General features: G+C 38.4%; 1 protein-coding gene across 9 annotated transcripts in view; it reads left to right on the forward strand.

Annotated features, from left to right (window-relative positions):
* Window positions 1–16,205, forward strand: part of NPNT (nephronectin) — a 78,825-nt gene extending 62,620 nt beyond the window's left edge. For all 9 annotated transcript variants that reach the window (XM_027598198.1, XM_027598200.1, XM_027598205.1 and 6 more), the window contains 4 exons: window positions 3,520–3,606; window positions 4,093–4,191; window positions 11,838–12,094; window positions 13,446–16,205. In XM_027598198.1, the coding sequence (XP_027453999.1) occupies window positions 3,520–3,606; window positions 4,093–4,191; window positions 11,838–12,094; window positions 13,446–13,556 (554 nt within the window). In that variant the 3' untranslated portion in view covers window positions 13,557–16,205. The remainder of the gene's footprint in view (window positions 1–3,519; window positions 3,607–4,092; window positions 4,192–11,837; window positions 12,095–13,445) is intronic.
* The last annotated feature ends 8,907 nt before the right edge of the window (window positions 16,206–25,112 follow it).

Consider the following 25,112-nt stretch of genomic DNA (forward strand, 5'->3'; position numbering starts at 1 on the left):
TTTGCTTTTGGAATCATATCCAAAAAATCACTGTCAAGACCAATGTGAAGGAGCTTACTGCCTATATTTTCTTCTAGGAATTTTATGGTTTCAGATCTTACATTCAAGTCTTTAATCCATTTTGAGTTCATTTTTGTGTATTGGGTAAGATAGTGGTCCAGTTTCATTCTTTTGCTTGTGGCCGTCCAGTTTTCCCAACACCATTTCTTGAAGAGACTGCATTTCCCCATTGCATGTTCTTGGCTTCTCTGTGGTAAGTTAATTGACCGTATATGCTTGGGAGGGGGTGGTGTTTTTGTCACTCTTGTTTCTAATCTGTTGTTTTGTTTGCTTGTTTTTCTTGTACATAGTTGAGGCATACTGCTTGAATGACTTTTTCCCACTACTTATTTTGCTTAGTATTTTCACATAAACCATAAAATATGCCAGGGAGTGGGGTGGTGAACCTTCTCTTGACACTTCAGTGGAACACTCTTAGCAATCCATAGCAGTGTGTGAGAGGAGTGTGAGAAAGGAGAAATAGTTGAGCAATTTGGCAGAGTTACAGAGTAGAGTACACAGAATTGTAAGAACTAATAGCTGCTGAGCATGTCAGGCTTCTAAATTCCTTGGAATGTTTCCCCATGACCTGGAGTGAAGGTGTGCTTGATCAACTGCCGCTGAAGTTAGTATTTTAGGCACTTGGTTTCCAAGAAGTATTAATGAAACATCTGGCACTTTGCAAGTTGTTAGATGACTAATTCTTTGAGTTGCTGTTTTCCAAGTGTGTGATCTCCTCCCTTCCTTTCTCTTCAACTTCATCCCACATCACTTTCCCCATTTCTCAGCATCTTTCCTATAGGCACCATGAATGCCTTTCTGTAAATGTTCTGAGCACCTTCTTTGTAATTGCTGTCTGAAACACTCCCTCTTCCCCCACCCCCCCCAACACTTTGCTTTTTGCTTGGAAGTTTCCACATTCTTTCTCTCTTGGTCTAAATGGTGCTTCCTTAGAGGTTCCCCTTGATCTCCCTGTATGACCAGTTTATTATTGTGAGCGGAAGTCACCTTCATTATATTCATGCATGCAATGAATTGTTTAAGAACACTTCTAATAAGATGTTTCTAAGAAGGAGTTTGCAAGCTGTGTTCACACAGTGTTATATCGGTAATGGAAGTGATACCCACTAAATAAGCATAAAGTATTTAAGTACATTTGTAATACAGAGGTTTCTAAGAACACATCCTGCAAGCACCATAGAGAACAGTGTTAGGTAGGTGGAAACTGCACCCATTCTAGGAAGAATGAAGTGATGAATTCACTTATAACATAGATGTTTCTAAGACAGCTACTTGCAAGCGCCCTATGACGAGTGTTATATTAGTGACTGGAAGTTCTCCACATGTTGTAATATATGTATTATAGGGTTAAGATCACCTGTAATAAGGATGCTTCTAAGAACAACAACAAACAAAAAACAGGCCCTTTGTGCCAGGAAACCTTTGTACAATCCTCCCTCTCTACACCAAGACTCTATTTACCATGTAACAGTCCTTCAGCTAGAAAAAAAGGGGGCTGACAAACTGCCATAATGTAGTACCATCCTATGGTACTGTAAGATTTGAGCTCTTCCAATCCAGAGATAATTTGTTTAAGTTACAAGAGAACAAAAAAATGATTGTTCTATAGAATTCTTTGAACTTTATGTCATGAGAAATGAAGGATGTTTGCCTACAACTTTGTAATATTTCTAGTAAATAAGAGGCAATCTCCCTCTTAGAGTCCTAAAGGAAGAAAGGAAAGCTATAAATGCATTGCCATGAGTCATTTGGGTATACAAGAAGGTAGCCAGTTACCTCACCCCCTAGGGCTCCTGTGACGGCAGTGTGTCCCTAAAGCTTGTCTATTGACCAGCTTCTCTTCTCCCATCCCTTTCAGGCTGGGTATATGTGAGTGTATGTATGTGTGGGGGAAGGGGGGAATGGGTTTTCACTGTTTGGACTTTTGAAACAAAAAGGGAAAAACTTTAAAAGTAGTAAGCTAAAAAAAAATCAGTGCAAATATTATGGGATTGTTAATTTAAAAAAAATCTTGCTAAAAATAATAGGAATAGTGTTGAAAACCCTCTGACTAATATCTGTTCCTTGGCATTCGACTTCTTTTACTCCCTGCCTTATAAAAATATAGTTAATGAGGTTCTGGCAAAGAGAAGGGAGTAGCCCTGGTCTTTGGTCAGGAATTCCCCTTCACAGATATTCCCACATACCCCTCACCCTCCAACCCAGTTACTCTTCAGGACATCCTCTGGTGTTTTTCCTTCGCAGCCCTCATCAACATTTAGAATTGTAGTGTGGATTTATGTTTAGTGTGGTTTAATGTTTGCCTCTCTAGTTCGAATGCAAGCTCCCAGACGGTCAGGTCCTAGTTGGTCTTGTTCACCCCGTTAGCGGTCTCCCTGGCCTGCCATGGTACTTGGCATATGGGGAGTAAATATACATTGAATAACTAATGCTTTAAATGACTTTTAAAAGGTAGACTCTTAAGCTCTGTCCCAGTTGGTTCATTTGAGGAAAAGGATTGACAAAATGAGTTTCTGGTAAGATTTTCACATCCATGCAGTAAACACTTATTGAGGGTCTGTCACCAGGTCAAACCTTGGAAATGTCCCATGAATAAGTCACGGTCGATGCCCTCCAGGACCTCGGAAACTAGCAGAGGCACACACACACGTATGTGAATAGCTGCAGTTCTCTACAGAACAGTGTAATAGAGAGGTGTGCACATGAGCCTTTGGAGAATACAAGGAGGAAGGATTTAATTCACCTGGGGCGTGAAAGTTTTCAGCCAGGCATGATATTTACACTGGGGAAGACGGGAAGAAGAAGAAGGAAATAGGGGAAGTTTGGCAGGTTAATTAGTAGGAACAAGAGGATCCCAAGCTGGGGGTGGGGCCGGAGATGTGAAAATGAATGCCATGGTTTGGACAGTATTTGTATGTTTTAGGCGCTGGGTTGTGAATGCTGCACCAGGGAGTTGGGATTTGATCTTTAAGCAGCCAGGCAACCCAGCTGTGGTAAGAATTGTAGATGGAGTGCAGCAGTGGGCAGCCTTCACTGGAGGGGAGTTGATGCTGTGGTTAGAAAGTCAAAACCATTCACTGCAGTTGCAGGCATTTTCCATTAAAACCACCTTCATTTAGAGTTCATAATGTATCTTTCATAGAAACAAATTCTAGAATTTGACAGAGGTGAATATTTTGCTAGAAATTGGTAGCTTTTTTAAAATGTATTTTCCAGGCAAAGACTTTTTAATGTATTTTTATGTTGAATTTTAGAAACTTTTGGAAAACATTTTCAAAAATTGTACTCAGATAAATGTTAAAGTCCCTATAGAATAAACATCACAGTGACATGTAATGAAATATTTTGGATTCTTTCAGATGCGTGAAATGCCTAGGTCTTCTCCTGCTATGCCCTGGTTAAGGCAGGCGTCTTTATCAATACCTCACCCAAACTAGACCAAACCTCTCTCTCTTGCAGTTCCACGGCAGCCTTCAAACGACTTGTTTGAAATATTTGAAATTGAAAGGGGAGTCAGTGCAGATGATGAAGCAAAAGATGATCCAGGTAGATCCTTACATTTTTAGCATGTTATGACATTTTATTGTTTCCTTCCATTTCCTGAAAATGACTTTTAAATTGTAGATTTAGTTACATCTGGGAAAAGTGTACTTTTTTTTTTTTAACAGCTTGGTTTCCTCTGTAGTTATACAGTTGTTGAGTGAAAATAATTACATATCATCTTTTTAAAAAAATATTAAAGCAGCACTTAAACTATGAAGAGGAAATCCTATTTTGTAAGTGATGATATAACAAGATCATAATTTGGCCACATTGTTGTGTTCTATTTTTACAGCTGAACACACATGCACGATTTTTCTAAGGAAGGATTCATGTGCTCTTCCTTTGATCTCATGGAGGGAAGTTCTGGTCGGATAGTTAAATGTGGCTAGAAGAGTACACGTGTACAGATCGATAACCCTAGTTCACAAATTTGTTTTTACAAATTGTGCCATTGTGGTCTACTCAATCTTTCTGGTCGTTTTCTTGTAGGTGTCCTGATACACAGTTGTAATTTTGACCATGGGCTTTGTGGATGGATCAGGGAAAAAGACAGTGACTTGCACTGGGAACCAGTGAGAGATCCAACAGGTAAAACCAGTTAATCTGTATCAATTTGATCCTGTCTGGGGACCCTGGTTTTAACAACCAAGAATACTGTAACATATCTCTGTTTACCCTCTTTATTCAGTAAAGAAAGATCTCGTCCAGCATTACATATTGCATATTTTTTAAGTGAACTAGTCAGCAATAAACTAGAATTATATTATGGGAAGACAAGTAGTTCATTAAAAGACCATCTAGTTTCTCTCAAAGAGCTTGGTAAGTAAAACCTTTAGATTCATTCTAACAGAATTTCCAAGTTATTTGTTGTGCCCCATTCCCAGGCATGAGAGAAATAATATAACACCAGCCCTGGTTGTCATCCCCAGTTGTTTTCTCAACTTTGTCCTTTTATAAAAAGTTGTGACACATTGCAGAAAGAGACACTGGACGTTTCTGTGAAGTTTTGAATATTTCTCTGGAAAAAAATTTCCACCTAACTTAGATGCTGAAGAAATTAGTTCTAAATTACCACCATTTATTCCACAGGAGAATGTTATTAGAGAGGTAGATTGACATAGTGCCTTGGAAAATTAAGACTTTTAATGTTTCAGTGCTTACAAGATGTTTTGTCATCTTGTTTCAGAAAGCAAAGTTACACGTTCTTGGTTTTTTCCCTCCCCACAGTAATTAAATCTTTTATGGGTGGGGCCAAGTTAATGGGAGGGTAAGGAGTTAAATTTGTTTTCTTCCTTTTATACTCCTGGTTCTAGACTTAAGAATGAAAGATACAAGACATGAAGAAAAAGTGTGTTTTTTATTTTAAAAGCCTAGTTCTTGAATAGCATAGAGCACAAAACATAGAAAAGTTAACTTGAGGGAAGATATGCTCTGTTAACCAACTGAGCCACCCAGGCACCCAAGATATGCTCTGTTAAACCAGTTCTTAAACCTCAGTGTGCATACAGATCAGCTAGGAGCCTTGTTAAAATGTAGATTTTGTTGTATGCCTAAATGCTCCTTGGAGATACCTATGGTATTAGTCCTTGTTGCACATTGTGAGTACAGAATTATTAAAAAAAAATTAGCCCAAAAATATATTCATTAGATCCCCCTAAGGTGGAAATAGAACAGATTTTTAAAAACGAAAATTTGAGGACACCTGGGTGGCTCAGTCAGTTAAGTGTCTGACTCTGGATTTTGGCTCATTTATGGTCTCGGGGTCCTGGGATCGAGCCCCATGTCGGACTCCCCACTCAGAGGGGAGTCTGCTTGTCTCCCTCTCCCTCTGCCCCTCCCCCCACTCATGCACACACATCCTCTCTGAAATCTAAAAAAAAAAAAAATGAAAATTTGAGGTAACCTTTTAAAAATATGAATACTCAGTAAGTTCAAATGGGTTTTTAGTTTCTCTTAGATACAAAATAAATTTTAGTGGCCCCCCCCATACACACAGTGAGGTTCCTCTCATTTAAGGTTGACTCTGAGCAGGACATTATTAATGTCACAGATATCTGTGGATAAGAGAGAAACCATTTATTTAATATCTACAGTAGTCCTGACTCATTCATCATCCTGTTGGTTCCGTTTAATCCTCTCACCCACCCTGTGACGCAGGTAATATTGCTTATGTTTCACAAACGCAATAATGAGGCCCAGAGGTTGTATATATTTCCTAAGGCCACAAAGCTAAAGAATAGACTTCATATCTAGGCCTCCCTGTACTTCGTGTGGCCTCCCCCCTACACTTGTGTGTGTGCACTATCTGCTTAGCAGATCTCAGGCCTGTAGGTTTGACTGACCCCTGACCTGAAGTCATCGGCTACAGGGTGGAGCATCTTTGACAGTCACGTAGGATAGAATAGTGAACGTTGTTTATGGTCCTGATAAATAACTCTTTCAAGTAAGGTACATTGGTGAGAGTTATTCATGCTAAACTCAGAGGACTTCATTATACTTCCATAGAGGCATCCAATGTAGAAAATCCATGTAAAATTCTTGATTTTTAAAATTTCTGTATTCTATTGTAGAACCAGTTTTGTATTTTAACACTTTTTACTATTCATCACATATGTAAATGTTTTAAATTTGTGGTGATCCAAATTCCACTTGCCCTCTGCTAGAAAGAAATGATTGGAAATTAGAATGATAGACAAAAAAATGTGAAACAGTCATTTGGCAATGATAGAACAAATTGAAAGGAAGTGGTGGCTGTTTGTGTGACTGGGTAGCTCTTGATGATTGTCTCTGGCCCCTACGGGGGGCCATTCTTTCTCTGCTTTTGTCCCTTCCCCTCTTCCCTTCTGCACATAGCTAGGATGCAAGAGGAGGTTACTCAAATGAGAGGGGTGAAAGCCTTGAGCATTTTAGCAAGTAATTATTAAATCAGTTTGAGTGAAACCTGTGTCATCACTGTCAAAAAGTTGGGTCATTTCCATAGAGGTAGGATATTTTTCCCCAGAATGGCAAATCCACTTTGGTGGGTTCTTTCTAGTCTGAGAAGAACAGAGATAATTGTAGGTCACTTCTAAGAACACGACCTAGATGGAAAGGTATCTCAAAGCCTGTGGGAAAACAAGTAAAGAAACCAGAATGTTCAGCTCGGAAAAGAAATAATGGAGCAAGACTGCTTTTCAAATATTTGACCAACAACATCTACCACAGTTATTCTGGAACCACAAGGGGATGAGAAATCAGATCAGTAGGTAAAAGCTACAGGGAGATCAATTTTGGTTCACTCTCCGCAAGAACTTGCCAATCGTCAGAGCTGTCTAAAAAGAGAACAGGATGACTTGGAAATAGGGAGCTCTCCATTGGTGGAGGCGTTTGGGTGACATGTAGCAAGATGTTGTTTTGAGCATTGGGTAAGTGTTGGATTAGAAAATCTGCTACACCTCCTCTGAGAGCCTCTGGCTCAGAATGGAATGCTCCCAGGTCTTCCCAAAGAGATTGCTGAAGCAGCCGGGCTCTAGCTTGGGAAGCGGATGGGAAGACCAAAGGATGGCAGAGGGGGAAGATGGGGTAGGAGTGCATGGCATATGTCAGGCTGGAATTGCGGAGGAGCTTTTTAGAATATGTTGGGGAATTCTAACCAGGTACCGATGGAAAAATACTAATAAGGCTTATTATGAAAAATGCCTGTTTTTCTTCTAGGAAGTTCAGGGATGTGAGTGTGTATATATCCCATGCTAAGACTAGAGAAGAATATAACCAATTTAATTATTTGTGTATTATCTAATTACCAAGTTTTTTTTTTCTGTCTAGACTGTACCATTTGTAAAGGAACATAGGTTTGGATTTCCACAATTATGACTGATTTTTAATGTGCATTTCTTATGCAGATATTCTCATGCTAATAAAACTTTGAGAGACACCTGCAAAGTACATTCGTTTGCTAGCTGCTTTCTTGGTGCTCATTAGGTTTTATCCCATTCGGTCTTGAACTTCATTGTGAGATAGTGAAATTAATACTTGCCTCTAAGAGATGGAAGATTGTGCTGCTGACAGATGTGGTGATGCCCTGAAGACACACCCTTCTGTAAATGTCAAGGGTGGACCCCGGGGGGCCCTTTTCCTGAAATGCTGATCTCTGGGGATCAGGGTTAAAGGAAACTGACTCAGTTCTGTGTCTGCTAGTGATAGCTACAAGGTATTCACTTTAAAATATATAGGGACCAAGCCAGCTTGTACATGCAAGTATGTCTATTGCAGCATTAAACATTATTTTGAAATAGACATAAATAGAAAAATCAACAGTGAAAATAAAGGCTTCCGCCCCCAGCCCTGGCTCCTAGTCACCCTCCCCAGATGCATCCAGTTTCTTGGTTATCTTTCCAGAGATATATTTTTCTACACAACAGCCCCCTGCCCTGTACCTTGCTTTTGTCACTTAAAGATTATATCTTAAAGAGTTAATACACACGTGGACTTTGAAGCCAGAAGGCTTGGGCTGAAACCTAGAGCTACCACGCGCTAGCTTTGACCTTGAGGAGGGTATTGAAATGGAGAGAATAGTGTCTATTAAATGTATGTAAAGCATTTAAAGCAGTGCCTGGCCCACAGTTACCATTAAAATAGTATTAGCCATTGTTGTTGGAGCTTGTCCTGCATCAGTGCCTACAGAACAACCTTACTGTTCTTTATGGCTGTTACTCCGTTCCTTTTTAGATGTACCACATTGTGTTTAACCCACCATCCACTGAGGCACATTTCAGCAGAATGGTGCTGCAGTGAATAGCCTTGTACATGTATCATTTCGTATCTGCTTGAATGTAGGATAAATTCCTGGATGTGGAATTGCTAGGTCAAAGGAAATGGGAGTTTTGAATTTGATAGTTTTCTCAACTGACCTTCCTAAGAGTTGTAGCAATTTATGCTCTCACCAGTAATATTTAAGAACCATCCCCAACAGATCTTATTAAACTATTTTTTTATCCTTGCTAAGCTTATAGGTGAAAAGGCATCGCCTTTTAATTTTGATTTTCTCTTATATGAAAAGATGGCCAGCTTTTCACAGTATTTAAGTAATCTTTTTCTATGGTGCCCTTTATTTTGTGTATTTTTATTACTGATTTTTGTTATTGATTTGTACGGTTTATTTAAAAAGGGAATTTAGTCCTTTTCATGTTTTGCAACTTTTTTTTGCTTGTCTCACTGTTTTATGGTACTTTTTTCTTAAAAAGGTGAAAATCTGGGGGGCACTTGTGATGAGCACTGGGTCTTATATGTAAGCGATGAATCACTCAGCTCTATTCCTGAAACTAATATTACGTTGTATGTTACCTAACTGGAATTTAAATAAAAACTTGAAATTACAAAAGAAAAGTAAAACTAAAAAGTGAAAATTTGGAAATAAGAAATTGGCTGAATTATTAATGGCATACTTGGAGCTATGAAAAATGGCTGATATATTTAATGAAAACAAGTTATTACACTGCAAATGTTCATATTCATGTGCATTAGTGTTCATGTATTTGCATAGGAGAAGTTCAGAAGTTAAAATGTTAGTAATTATCTCTGGTTTTGGGGATCATGACATACTTAAATTTTCTTTATGCTTTTCTATTTCTTTTTTCCTGCAGTGGACATTACTGTATTACTTCCCCTTAAAAAACAAAAAATTAAGCTCCTTGCATTTGAGAGGTAAATACCAGCAAACCATAATGATCTTAGTTCTACCTGGGCTGGTTTCTCAGCTAGGCCAAAAGATGTAAGAAAAAAAAAAAAAAATCACTGCAAACCTCCCCCTCATTTTTATGACCACACAGTTAATAGGTAAAGTAACGGACATTATGTTGTTCTCTTCGTAAATTGAAATTGTAAAGGCACAAACCAGTACAGAGTTAAAAATAAATACATTTAAATTTTATCACCTAACTTTCTGGCAAGTTTTGGGGTTTTGTTGTTGTTTTGTTTGTAAAAAAATAATGCTCTAAAAACAAAAACCAAAAACTAGATATTATGATGCTTTAAACTGAAACCATGGAAATATTTAATGTAATTTTATATTTAAACCAGTATTTTGGAATCTGAAATAAAATTTTTATTGTATTTAATAGGTACCTTGTTTGGGGTACTAGATCAGTTTTTCCTCTTAGCTACTATTCCACCCACGTACCATTTCCTTCTATTAAAAAGGGAGAGAATTCTTTACGGTAAAACAAAAACCTGGTGCCCACAGAGCAGCCCCATAGAGAAAGAGCAGTTATAGCCTCATCCATCATGATTTACATTTTAGTTTAAATACCTATGCAACAGGACTATTTGGCTCTTATTAGGATGCCTCGGTTTGTTAGGCTGTCTACAGGCCGTGTCTGGCAGAGTGATATTAGTGTACGTTCCACAGGGTTTCAAGGTAATCCTTGTTTTCTTAAAACTTTCAGGTTTAATAACCTGGTTGTAATAACCTTATATCTTAGTTAAGACTAAGATATCTTAGTCTTAACCCAAATACCTGTGATGATTCAAAGCTGACTTATAGGGAGACATTTAAGCCCCATCTAAATGTTTTGGCCCAAAATATTGTTTTGATGAATTTGACGGGGCACAGGGTAGGGAAGAGGATGAATTCTGTGTGTGTTTTTGGTGGTGAGTCAAGTACATGCTTCAAGGACCTGTTGCCGTGCAGGGCTTTTTGCCATATTCTTAGAACATCTTTTATTCAACAAATGACATCAAAGCCCTACATAGGCTAGGATATAAAATGGGGTGGTTTGGGGGAAAGGTTGGTTCTGACATCAACAAGTTTACGGTCTCCTGGGGGACAGAAACCCGTCAACCCATGATTCCAGTCTGAGAGCAGCAAGAGCTGAATAGGGGGTCAGGCTGTTCTGAGCTCAAAACATTACCCTGCCCCTCACTGGCAGAGCGGTATCTTGGGTGCCTTCACCTCTCCCAAGTCTTTGCTTCTGCAGCTGCAAAACAAGCCGAACGAGTGTTCCCTTCAAAGACTAAAGATGCTCCCAGTAGAGAGGCTAATGAGCCTAGCACAGGCGGACTATACACAAATCACCGATTTGGTCCTTTGAATACTCAGAGGGTACTCAGTGGAGAAGTCACTTGAAGAATAGGACACCCCCCAAATGATCGTGTCTTACGCAGAGCAAGCATAAGAAAGGAAGGATGGTGTATCTCTTAACTGAGAAATAAGTAGCATTTCTACCAAAACAGTTACAGGTGTTCAACATTCCAACCACGTATTTCTTAGGGATGATTCAGTGCTGAAACAGTGTTGTTTTTCAGTTGGCTGTAGTAAGACAGCTGGGGGGAATGTCATTTGCACATGGACTGAGTTTCAAAATACTACTTGCAACTTTCCCTCTCTTGAGAAGGGGCAACCCCCACTTCACTGCTGCTTAAGCTACCCCCAACTCCCACTTCTCATTGACCGTGGTGGTTACTCTAACAATAGGGGAAAGCAAACCCTGCAGCCCTAGGGATCTGAGGACATCGTCAAAGTGACCTGTCCAAAGTGCAAGTTTTCTTTAATGTTTTGTGTACTTGTATATGTAATAAAAATTTATATATTAATTATATATAATGTAGATTTGTTTTGATGTAAAAGTGTCTTAAACTGCTTACCTACAAATAAAATTGATGCTCCAGAAAGATGTAGAGGTTTCCAGAACACCTCTGCATCTTCTTGGGGCTAGGAGTACTCCAGTGTGAGAAACATGGCAAACTGACCTTTCCAAAGGACGCTTCTTGCTTTAGAGATTAAAAAAAAAAAAGAGAGAGAGAGAGAAGAAAGAACAAACCTATCTAGTGCCCCTTTGATTACCATCTGCTCTACTGCCTGGGGGTTAATTATCCACATAGAAAATTCTCCCTGGCAACTTCGAGTCAACCAGCCAGCCAGTTTGACAACATAATCATACATTGGTGAGGATGGTGAGCTTGTGTCTGCCTGTGTATGTCTGATCATATTCAACAGGAAATGGTCATAGTGTTAGGATCACTCATTGTGTCCTGGGCATAATTCGCACTCTCCATGAGCCAAGTATTTTCTGTAAACACAAAGCACAGAATTTAAGGGAGGCCTAGAAATAAGACCTATTTTTCTCCCCAAATCTGGAATTCTGTACAAATGACTATCCCAGGTTGCAGTTTATTCAAAGTAAACCTGCCATCCATGCTTTTGGTGCTAGACAGGGATGTCGGCACGTACACACACAGCCCTGCTTTTCCCATTCCAGGTGGACAGTATCTGACAGTGTCGGGAGCCAAAGGCCCAGGGGGAAAAGCTGCTCGCTTGGTGCTACCTCTCGGCCACCTCATGCATTCAGGGGACCTGTGCCTGTCGTTCAGGCACAAGGTGACGGGGCTGCACTCCGGCGCGCTCCAGGTGTTTGTGAGAAAACACAGTGCCCACGGAGCAGCCCTGTGGGGAAGAAATGGTGGCCATGGCTGGAGGCACACACAGATCACCTTGCAAGGGGCTGACGTCAAGAGCGTAAGTAGAACTGCAAAGGGGTCAGAGCCTGGGAAGTTTTCCTTTCATAGGAGAACTCTGGGATCCGAATCTGAAGAAGCCTTGTTCTCTTCATGCATTCAGGCACAAAGGTTTGTGTTTTTCTGGGTATGAGAACTCTGTTCTTTGCCTCTTCCTGTAATCCCTTTTTGCTGCTGCTTACATTCTTCACTGCAACCTATGACCACCACCACTCTCCCCCCGTGCTGGTGAAAAGCCCCTATTTTTAATGGGAAAAAAAAAATCAGGAATTAAAAAAGAAAAAGGTAACAACTTGAAAGGGTAGAGATGGTGAGCTTAACTGTACCCGCTTTTCCTTTTTCTGCAACGCCTTTACTTTTCAGAGTTACCCTGTTTTGTTTTTTTTTTTTTTTGAAATATTTCTTTAAAGTCTAATTTTGCCTCAGAGATCGTAGTTAAGCAGCCTTGGGTGGAAACCGAGAACAATATGCTTGGGAAGTCCTATTCAGGACAGGATGTGGGAAAGCTTTGATTGAATATATAAATTTTATCTTAAGTAATCAAGTCATAGGTAGCAATAAAATGATCTGTAGCATCCCACCAAAATAATGTATTTGGGAAAGCATATTTATGTTCATATTTATAAAACTTGCTATTAGGAGATCCTGCATCTATGACTATAGGTGTGGTTTCTAGAAACTACGTTAAGAGGGATAGACTCCATTAATACAGCTTTTATCTTAGATTTGTTTCACCCTTTGAAAAAAATATGTGGAATAATAAAGTCATTTCAAATTACAGCATAGAAAGGTTTCTGTTTTTAAAAGAGCAAGGATGCTCTAAAGAAGATAAAAATACAAGAAAGTGTTTATACTTTACATAAGTAACAACATAACAACACTGTGATTGGATTGTGGTGTCCGGTTCAAATCCATTTTAGGCAACAAAGCTAGCTTAACCCAAGCAAATGTCTAGGATAGGCTGCATGATTATGATCTTCCACATCTTCAGCTCTTATTCCTACATCTTTATGTTCCATCTTTTTTTTTTTTTTTTTTACTTCTAACCTTGGTAATCTTTGGCAAAGTGTCCACTTCATAAGCATTCCTAAATTGAAGTAGTCTGTCGTTCAGAATTGCTTTTTTAAAAGAGTAACTGCTTCTGAGTGATGTGGTCTGATTAATAGTTTACTGATGATTTGAGTTTCTACCAAAAGGCAAGCCTCAGGTGACACTGGTTATGTTCTAGTCTTTCCTTCTGTTGAGTAAGTTCACTATTTGGTTTGGGGGAAAGTTTGCCTTCATTTTGCGAAACGAGTGGGCATTGGGAAGGGGCAGAGGAGGCTTGACTGGTGTGTGCGTTCTCTCCCCAGGTTATCTTCAGAGGTGAAAAAAGGCGTGGCCACACTGGGGAGATTGGATTGGATGATGTGAGCCTGAGAAAAGGCCATTGCTCTGAAGAACGCGAGCAACTTCCGAACTAGCAATGAATTCCCCTGTTGCTCTCTTCTTTTTCCAATCTTCACCTCCTGTCCTCTCCTCCCTCTTATCAGGCCTAGGAGAAGAATGGGTCAGTGGGTCAGGAGAAAGTGGTGGGTGACCCACACCGCGTGGCCTGCTTTTGTGCAATTCCAATGAACAGTGACACCCTCCTTGAAATACAAGGGGCGCCTGTGGGCGCATCCAAGCCAGCTTTGGGTGTTACCTTCCAGGCTACAGCTCTTTTAGGAAGGCCTTGGGCGCATGTGTCATCCTTCGTCCTGGTTACGAGGTGTTCCTAGTAGCAAATTATGGGAGAAGTTTTCAAAAGAAATGCGTGCAAATGGCCATTCTGTTATCTGTTCAGTGTTGTACCATGAGTAGTATTGACTTTCCCTAAGCTATGTTGTACAATGTGCTTGTGAAATTGGTTTCTCCCCTTCACTTGTTAGCTCTGGCCTGACCTGAACTCTGACTTTTACTGCCATTCACTTTATAAAAGAAGGGTGTGTAACATATCAAGATGCATTTATTCTCATTATCTGTATTTTTCTTTTAAAGACAATTATGTAGGGTGGGCACGTAATCCCTCGTTAGTAGTGTGTTTTGTGTAAATGTGCTATTGATATTAAGTAGTTATGTGTTCCTAATATTTACAGACTCTAGTTGCAAGGGAAAAGGCAGCTTGGGATCTCTTGAATTAAAAACTACCCAGTGAAATGTCATCCAGTGCCATGACTTTATTTTGGCAGCAAGAGAAAATTGGAAGAGATGTCAGGTGTGGTAGTGGAGGGATGAAGTTTTTCACGGCCTTGAGTCTGATCACTGTAAAGGATAGTGAACCATTCAGGTAGACAGGAAGCTGCAGTTACCATATAAAACCCTCACCGTTTCAGGTTATACTTTAAAACCAACAGTTTTTACAGTAACATGGCTCTCTCTGGTAATCCTTAAAAAGCTCTGTAAAAGCTCTGGTTGTTTCAGAGAAAAGATTCTGTTTCTGGAAGGGCGAGGGGAAGCATGGGGGAAGGTCTGTTAAAACAGATTTTTCATACTAATTTTTAAGTCCAGATATACATTTAGGCAGGTCTAGCTCATAACTGTGTGCTGTCTTGTCAGAACGGGATTGGAAACAAGTCCTGTGCTTGGAGGCATTTTGTTGGATTCACACACACGTCAGAGCAAGAGGACAAGATTGGAATTCTAGGATCTAGGAACCCCTAACTATATTTCCTCCCTGGATATTTTACCTTCATATTAAAAAATACACGACTTTTATAAGGCAACTTACTCCTGAGGCTTTTCTTCATTTCTGATTAATCAAATTATTTTCGCCTGTTTTTGCCAGGAATCACAAAGATGATTAAAGGGTTGGAAAAAAAGCTCTATGATGAAAAAGTAAAGGAACTGGGATTATCCAGCATGGCAAAGAGAAGACTGAGGGGCAAACCATTGCTGGTTTTCCAGTGTATGGATGGTTGGTACGGAGAGGATGGTGACCAGCTCTTCTCTGTATGTGCTAAGAATAGAACAAGAGGAAACAGGCTTAGACTGGAGTGCGAGGGGGCATTTCCTGGCAGGGACAATTGTTAAATTAGAATCCTTCGTTTAAGAAAAAAAGTGAATCTCCCTCTCCCTCTTCTCTCTCTTTTTGAGGCTTTTAAAAAATTAGATGAAAATCTGTCTATTTAAGATCGTTAAAGATGTTCTTATGTCAAGGTAGAGTAACAGAATCTTCTGAAAGATGTTTTGATCCTATTACTATGTAACGAAAATCTTCAGAACAGAGTCATTTGGAGGAGGCCAGGGTCTTATTTAGGCATTTACCTCTTGGCCCCTAATGGAGGAGAATCAAAAGGGGAAAAGCCCACCAAGTGCAGAGCTCACTAAAAGACCTCTCTATGGCAAACCTAGCAGGATTAAAACAGGAAGAAAAAAAAAAAGACAAACTCATATTTTTAAAAGAATATGATGGACGTGTATTTTAGTATCTTAATATCCTAATGTGGTAGGGTTCTTTTTTTTTTTTTCTTGGTAAAGGTGTAACCTTTCACTTGCTCAGTGGATGATATTTTAGGTTTTAAAAGAGACCATAGTAAGGAACAGAGGTTAGAGAGTTTTTTATCTGGTGCATTCTCTCTACGATGTGTGTGACAACTTAACTTGGCCACTAAGAAAGAGTTCCCTGCTCAACACCACTGTCCGGATTGTTGCTTCACCAAACCACTGTAATTCACTTTTCTTTTATCAATTGGAATCTCCCAAGTTCCACAAAATGGTAACTTTTTTTTTTTTTTTCAAAAATAGTTACAACAGAATATCTTTTGTCATTTAACTTGGTGGAGGCAGGACTGGAGCAGGATGTAAAGCACTGAGCCTTTGAGTAAGGGCCAGGCAGTAGGGCTTTAGATCCATTTTTAGTGATTCATTTCCTTTGTGGTCCTATAACTGCACAACTGAAGAGGAAAGGGGGAAATAATTGAAAATGTCACTTTTAGGTGCCAATACTACATTGCACTAAACTGACAGAAGTTATCCAAAGTACTGTATAACATTTTGTTTATTATTTAATGTTTTCTAAAGTGAAAATGTTAGTGGTTTTCCAAACAGCCAAATAAAAATAATTCTTTGTAAATAAAAGCACTGTTAATGTTGCCTGTTGCCTATTAGTGTTTTCAGTTTTGTTTTGTTTTTGATTGGGAGAATATTGGAGTAGTTTGAATATTGTAGAACCGCCTTTTACTTCTTGGGAGACTGGGAACAAAACTGTTGCCCACAACAGGATGCTTTCTAGGCTATGAAATAGGGGAGACCCTTTTATCCTTTCCCTGCTCAGGGAAAGAGATCAGAGGATCACTGTAGCAATGTGTCATACCTTGGCAAATTGCTTTGTTTTCTTGTATCTCACTTAGTTGTAAACATTAGCCTCAAGTCCTTTCATGGGAAGGCAGGATAAGCTAGAATATATGAATATATATGAATTCTAAGTGAAAAGTCTTTTACTAGTGTTGGTTTTGTTAACTTACAGTAGTTTGTCTTATCCTCATAGCCTTTCCTGATGGAGAAAACTATAAGGAAATGAACCTAGTGAAATCATGCAGGATGTTTATAGCAGCATTATCTACAATAGTCAAGTTATAGAAAGAGCCCAAATGTTCATCAACTGAGGAATAAAGAAGATGTGGTATATATATATATATATATATATATATATGTATATATACACAATGGAATATTAGTCAGCCATCAGAAAAGAATGAAATCTTGCCATTTGCAATGACGTGGATGGAGCTAGAGGGTATTACGCTAAGTGAAACAACTCAGAGAAAGACAAAGGCCTTATGATTACACTCATATGTGGAATTTAAGAAACAATCATGGGGAGGAAGAAAGAGGATAACTCAAAAACAGACCCTTAACTATAGAGAATAAGCTGATGGTTAGAGGGGAGATGGGTGGGGGGATGGGTGAAATAGGTGATGGGGATTAGGAGGGCACTTGCTGTGATGAGCACCAGGTGTTATATATATGTGTTGAATCACCAAATTTTACACCTGAAACTAACATTACAGTGTACGTTAACTGGAATTTAAATAAAAACAAAATACAAAGAACAAAAGATCCAGCCTTAGAATGCTGCCAAATGGTAGGAGACCTGCTGGAACTTTCCACTGGTCAGAGGGGCTGGTGAGGGCCATGGCTTACATTCCCCATCCACCTCGATAGCATGGATGAAAGCGGTCCAGGTGCCCAAGCCAGCTTCCCGTGTCAGAAGCCCTGGACCCCTAGCCCACAACAGCACCAGCAGCTCCACACTGAGGCAGCCCCAGCACAGCACAGCACACAATGGGACACCCCTGGTCAGCATTCACTACAGCTCCAGCTGTCTCACCAAAGTAACAGGTAAAATGCAGCCCAGAACACTCCAGGTCTATACCACTGCAGCCCCAGACAACTTGCTAGGGTGCCCCATGCATGGAGCACCTCAAGACCCCATGGTCCACACTGTATCTCAGCTCCAGCTGCCCTGTGAGGGAGCTCTCTCTGCAGAAGAGCTCAGGACACACTGGCTTGCACCCACTTCAGCTTTAGCTATCCTGCCAGCATGCTCTCTGTGTGGAGAGCCCTAAGACCTCCCCCAGCCCACGTCCACTTCAGCTCCACCCATCCCACTAGGGACCTCCCAGCCCAAGCCAGCCAAACTTACCAAACGCACAGTTTACACAGGGGATAACCATACACAAACCAATCCTTCAAGTTTAGAAGTAGCTGTTATGCTTAATTTATAGAAATAAACACAGAAAGTCAAGCAAAATGTGGAGACAGAGGAATATGGTCCAAATGAAAAAAATAAGACAACCCCCCCACACACATACAAAAGTAAATGAAATGGAGATAAGCTATATTCCAGAGAAGGAGTTTAAAGTAATGATCATAAAGATGCTCACTGGACTGGAGAGAAGAGTGGAAGAACTCAGTGAGAATTTCAACAAAGATATAAAATGTAAAAAAGAACTAATCAGAACTGAATACAATAATTGAATGAAAAATACACTAGAGGGGATCAACAGTAGATTAGCAAATGCAGAACAGTGTTCTGGAAGACAGGGTAATGGAAAGCACCCAGGCTGAACAGCAAAAAGTAAAAAGAATTTTTAAAATAAGGTTAGGTTAAGGGATCTCCTGGACAACATCAAGTGAACAAACATTTGCATTAGAGGGGTCCCAGAAGAAGAGGCAGAAGAGAAGGGCCAGAAAACTTTTTTTTTTAAGATTTATTTATTTGAGAGAGAGAGAATGAGAGAGAGCACGAGAGGGAAGAGGGTCAGAGGGAGAAGCAGACTCCCTGCTGAGCAGGGAGCCCGATGTGGGACTCGATCCCGGGACTCTAGGATCATGACCTGAGCTGAAGGCAGTCGCTTAACCAACTGAGCCACCCAGGCACCCGGAGAAGCGCCAGAAAACTTATTTGAAGAAATAACAGCTGAAAATTTCCCTAACCTAGGGAAGGAAATGGACGTCCAGGTTCAGGAAGCACAGAGTTCCAAACAAGATGAACCTAAGGAGGTCCATACCACAATACATAATAATTAAAACATCCAAGATAATAGAAATAATTTTAGAAGTCTCAAGAGAGAAGCAAAAAATGACATGAGGGAAACCCTGTAAGGCTGTTCTTTTTCAGCAGAAACTTTGCAGGGCAAAAGGGGGTGGCATGATATATTCAAGCACTGAGAGGAAAAAACCTACAACCAAGAATACTCTACCCAGCAAGATTATCATACAAAATTGAAGAAGAGACAGTTTCCCAGAAAAATAAAAGTTAAAGGAGTTCATTACCACTAAGCTGACCCCTTATAAGAAATAAAGGGACATCTTTAAGTGGAAAAGGCCATAATTAGATGTAAGAAAATTATGAATAAAAAGATATAAAATATGAACACATATAAAACATGGAGGAGGGAGTAAAAAAGAATGTTTTCTAGAATGTGTTTGAACTTAAGTGACCATCAATTTAATATAGACTGCAATATACTTAGGATGATATATATGGACCTCATGGTAACCACAAACCTAACACCTATAATAGATACACAAGACAGAAAGAAAGCGAAGCATAACACTACAGAAACTCAATCACAAGGAAAGAACAAAAGAAAAAAGGAACAGAGGAGAACTATAAAAACAACCAGAAAACAATTAACAAAATGGCAATAACACCTATAAATAATTACTTTAAATGTAAATGGTCTAAATATGCCAATAAAAAGACATGGGGTGGCAGATAGGTGCACCCCTATTTTTATCCTAGCATTATTTATAATAGTAAAGATATGGAAGCAGCCCAAGTGTCCATGGATAGATGAAAGGATAAAAAGGAATAGATTCACATACACACATACATATAATGGAATATTACTGAGCTATAATGGGGTCTTGCAATTTAAAACAACATGAATGAACCTAGAGGGTATTATTAAAAAACAAATGCATAAACAAACAGAAAGCCAAATCAGACCCATAAATACAGAGAAGTGATGGTTGCCAGAGGAAAGGCAAGAATGAGCAAAGTGGGTGAAGGGGAGTCGGAGACACAGACTTCCAGTTACAGAATGAATAAATCATGAGGGTAAAAGGTACAGCATAGTACTATATTCCAGCATAGGGAATATAGTCAATGGTATTGTAATAGTGTTGTATGGTGACAGATGGTAGGTACACTTGTGATGAGCATAGCATAACATACAGAATTGTCAAAACCACTGGTGTACACCTGAAACTAATGTCACATGGTGTTTCACTATACTATAAAAAAATTTAAAAAAAATTGTTCTCCTGCAGAATTATAAAAAATATGCTCAATGGCTTCTTTCTTTCTAATAGAGAACACTTATCAGCTGGGAAACTCAAATTTTGGATAAATACATACTTTAAGCAAAAGGTAAAGAAAAACTAGTTTCCTTATCTCAGACATGTTTCCTTATTTCAGAGATGCTCCCTAATGATCCTTAGGAGATCCAAGAAAACTCAGGTTTTCTGAGTATGTTAACTAAGAAGATAACCCTCTTCTGAAACCTACTTGAGGTTTGGGGTTGGAGGAAGCAGATATGTATGAGATTCCAGGGTCCAGTTCACTGATTTACTTGACAGATTTTGTAGCACTTACTATGTGCATGACTCTGGTGTACAACAGTAAGCAGACTCCCCTTTGTGGGGTTGCAATCTAGAAAGGAAGATGGACATTTATCAAGTCATATAAAATAAATGCAAAACTACCATTCTGAAAAATAGTATGTGGTACCTTGAAGGCTCTGAAAGCATGGTGGATTCCAGGACTTTGGGCCTACCACTTTTCAAACTCTGATGAGCATGGGAATCACCTGAAGGTCTTGATTCTGATTCAGTGTATCTGGAGTGGGACTTGAGATTCTGTATTTCTAACCAGCTCCCAGGTGTTGCCCACCAAGTTCTGGGGCCCACTTTGAATAAGAAGGGCTTAATGCTAATACACAGAGGAGCATGGGGCCTCTAAACTCTGTCAACATTCACTGTTAGAAGGACAAAATTTCCATGGTTGCAAGATCTACATTCACAAAAATTTACTAAATTCCAGTGCATTTTTTCTTTCAAAAAATGTTTGGGTCTCAACAAATAGAGAATATCAATAAGTAGACAAATATTTTAAAAGAACAGAAATTCTGAATATATTAAGTACTATTACTAAAATGAAAAATTCACTAAGATATTCAACGGCAGATCTGAGCTTGTAGGAGAAAGAATCCGTCAACTTGGAAAAGGGTCAGTTGTGATCATCCAGTCTGAGGAACAGAAGGACAAAGCTTCAATAAGGATAAAACAACTAGACTTAAGATCAACAAGGAACTAGAAGACTTGAAAAATTCTATAAACCAACCAGACCTAACATTCATTTGTAGAACACTCTGCCCAATAACAAACACACTGGGCACAGACATTTTTCTCAAGTGCACAGAGATGTTGGCAAACCATAAGTTGGGCCATAAAACAATATTAATAAATGTAAAAATATTGAAATTACACAAAATATGTTATTCAACCACAATGGAATGAAATTAGAGATCAGTAACAGAGGGAAATTTGGGACATTTACAAATATATGGAAATTAAACAATATGCTCATAATCAATGGCTGAAAGAAGAAACCATGGAAAAATTAGAATTTTGAGATTGATAAAAATGAGAAGTCAACATGTCCAAACTTAAGGGATACAGCTAAAGCATTGCATATAGGGACATTTCTATTTGTAAATGCCTATATTAAAAAGGAAAAAAGATGTCAAATCAATAATGTAAACTTCAACCTTATAAAATTATAAAAAGAGCAAATTAAATCACAATAAACAGAAGGAAATAAAGATTTGAGAACAAAAATGAACAGAAAAGTAGAAAATCAATGAGACTAAAAGTTGGTTCTTTGATGAGATGAACAAAATTTACGAATATTTAGCTAGGCTGAACAAGAAAAAAAGACTTAAATTAATAAAATCAAAGTGAAAGAGGGGACATATCACTGACCTTACAGAAATATAAAGGATTAGAAGAGAATACTCTGAACTATTTTATACCAACAAATAATATAACCTAGATCATATGGACAGAGTCTTAGACACAGACTACTGAAACTGAATCAAAAAGGAATAGAAAACCTGAATATACCAATTGCAAGTAAATAGATTGAATAATCAACAATTTTCCACAATAGAAAGCCAATGCCCAAATTAGCTTCATTTGTGAAGGTTACCAAATGTTTAAGAAGAATTAACATCAAGTAATTATAAACTCTTTAAATAAATGGAAAGGGAAACACTCTTCAACTCATTCTGTAAGACCAGTAAATAGAATGGTTTGGAGATTATTGACATCTTAACAATATTAAGTCTTCCCTTTCATGAACATGCGACACAGCAAAGGCAGTGCTCAGAGGGACTTACTGCAGTAAACACCAGTAAATACTAGAAGAGACTATCTCAAATCAATTTACATGAAGAAACTAAATTTACCTGAAGAAACTAGAAAAGCAAGTGCAATTTAAATGCAAAGCTAGCATAAGGAAAATAAAGATTCAAGCAAAGATAAATAAAATACAAAGTAAAAACAATACACAGAATCAACAAAACATTTTTTTGAAAGAAAAAAATCAACAAAATTTAAGAACGGTTAGCTAGAGTAAAACAAAAAAAAAAGAGAGAGAGAGAGAGGGAGAAGACACAAATAACTAAAATCAGGAATGAAAGTGGAACATTATACCAACCTTACAGAAATAAAGAGAATAAGAGAATACTATAAACAATTGTATGCCAACAAATTAGATAACCAGATGAAATGGACCCATTTCTACAAACAAATTACCAAAAAGAACTCAAGAGAAGAAAGAAAATCTCAACAGACTTATGACAAGTAAAGAGACTGAAGCAGTAATCAAAACCTGCTAGCAAAGAAAAGTCCAGGATCAAATGTCTTCACTGGTGAATTCTACCCAAATTTAAAGAATTGACATGAAATCCTCTCAAACTCTTCCAAGAAATAGAAATGAGGGAACACTTCTTAACTCATTCTATGAGACCAATTGTGTTCTGATACCAAAACTAGATAAAGACATCTTAAGAAAATATAGACCAATATCCCTTATAAAAATAGGTGAAAATATCTTCAACAAAATACTAGTAAATCTTATCCAATAGCACATTAAAAAGATTATACATCATGATGGATTTATGCCAGGAATGCAAAGGTGGTTTAAAACAAGAAAATCAATCATTCAACACTTTACTAGATATTCTAGCTAAATCAATTAGACAAGAAATAAAAAGTATTGAAAAAGAAGTAAAAAAATAAGTAAAACTATCTGTATTTGCAGAGGACATGATCCTCTGTGTAGAAAACCCCATGAATCTACAGAAAAGCTACTAAAGCTGGTAAACAAATCAGCAAAGTTGCAGGCCACAAGATTAACTCTGAAAACTCAGTTGATTTTTTAATGCATCAGCAATGAACAATATGAAAAGAAAATTTTAAAAAAACCAATTTCATTTATAATAGCATCCAAAAGAATAAAATAACTAAGAATAAATTTAACCAAGGAGGTAAAAGTCTTGTATACTGGAAAGTAGAAAACATTGCTGAACGAATAGAAGACCTAAATAAATAGAAAGGCATCCTATGTTTATGGATTAAAGGTGTGATATTTTTAAGATGGCAGTACTATCAAAAGTGATCTCCATATTCAGTACAATCCCATCACAATTCCAATGACTTTTTTTGGAGAAATTGGAACACCAATGCTCAAACTGATATAAAACTTAAAGGAACCCTGAACAGGCAAAATGATCCTGAATATGAAAACAAAGTGGGAAGATTCACACTTCCCATTTTCAAAACTTACTACAAAGCTACAGTAATCAAAACTGTGTGATACTGGCATAAGGACAGACATATGGACTGATGGAACAAAACCGAGAGTCCAGAAGTAAACCCATAGCTATGGTCAACTGCTTTTTGACCAGGGTTCTAAGACTGTTCAATGGGGAAAGAATAGTCTTTTCAATAAATGGTGTTAGGACAACTGGATATCCACATGCAAAAGAATGAAATTGGATTCATACCTCACACCATTATAAAAATTAACTAAAACATGATCAATGACCTAAATGTGAGAGCTAAAACCATAAAACTCAGAGAAGAAAATATACAGGTAAATTTTCATGATCTTCATATGTGGCAATATATTCTTAGCTATGACACCAAAAGCATGAGTAATAAAAGAAAAAATAGATTAAATGGACTTCATGAATATTAAAACATTCTGTACATTAATGACATAATCAAGAGTGAAAAGACAACTCATAGAATGAAAAAAATATTTTCATTCATTGTTTGAATATATTCATTTCATTGTTTATAAGGGTCTAGTATCCAGAATATGTAAAGAACTTTTATAACTCACCAAGACAACCCAATTAAAAAATGGGTAATGGATTTGAATAGACATTTCTGAAAAAAAAATCTATATGAATATCAATAAGCACATAAAAAAATGCTCAGCATAATTAGTCTTTTGGTATTCTGAGACTTACTTTCCAATGTGTGTTGGGGGTCGGGGGAAGGTGTTCCCCACACCAACAAACAATTCTAGGAGACCAGCAGGGTGTCCAAGAATTCAACGTCATTCTGACACTATCTACCCAGAGAAAACTTCATATTCCACAGGTTAAGTGTTCAGTCCTACAAGACTGCCCTCCCAACCTCACATCAGACACAAGTTGCAAGCCCAGGCTGTTATCTGTGCTTCTGACCAACTGGCTATAAATCAGAGGTTCTCACAACCCACTCCTGGGTTTGATTAATTTGCTAGAGCAGCTCACAGAACTCAGAGAAAGATTTTACTTACTAGTTCACCAGTTCATTATAAAAGGATGTAACTCAAAAGCAACTAGATGGAAGAAATGCATAGGGAAGGTGTGGAGAAAGGATATGGAGCTTCTTTGCCCTCCCTCTCCAGGCTTGCCACCCTCCCAACACCTCCATGTGGTCACCTACCTGGAAGCTCTCTAAATTCAGTCCTTTCAGGTTTTTAAAAAGGCTTCATTACATGGGCTGCTTAATTAAATCATTGGCCATTGGTGATTGTTTCAACCTACAGCCCCTCTCCCCTTCCTGTAGATGGGCGGAGTGAGTCCTAAGGAACATTCCAACCCTCTAATTACACTGTGGGTTCTCCTGGCAACCAGCCCCTATCCTCAGATGTGATCCAAAAGTCATCTCATTAACATAACAAAAGACACCTTTTTATCACTCTCATTACTTAATTTTCAAGTGTTTTAGGAGCTCTGTGCCAGAAAGACTGAAGACCAAATATCTGTTTATTATAAATCACAGATGTGTTAAATTATCTAAAGCAGTGGTTCCCAACTGGGGGCAATTTTGACCCTTGGGGGATATTTAGGTAGTGTCTAGAAATCTGTTTATTTGTCACAAGTTGGGGGTGCTACTTGCATGTAGTGGATGGAGGCCACATATGTTGT

The sequence above is a fragment of the Zalophus californianus genome, chromosome 2, assembly GCF_009762305.2.
Source record: "Zalophus californianus isolate mZalCal1 chromosome 2, mZalCal1.pri.v2, whole genome shotgun sequence".
Lineage (NCBI taxonomy): Eukaryota > Metazoa > Chordata > Mammalia > Carnivora > Otariidae > Zalophus > Zalophus californianus.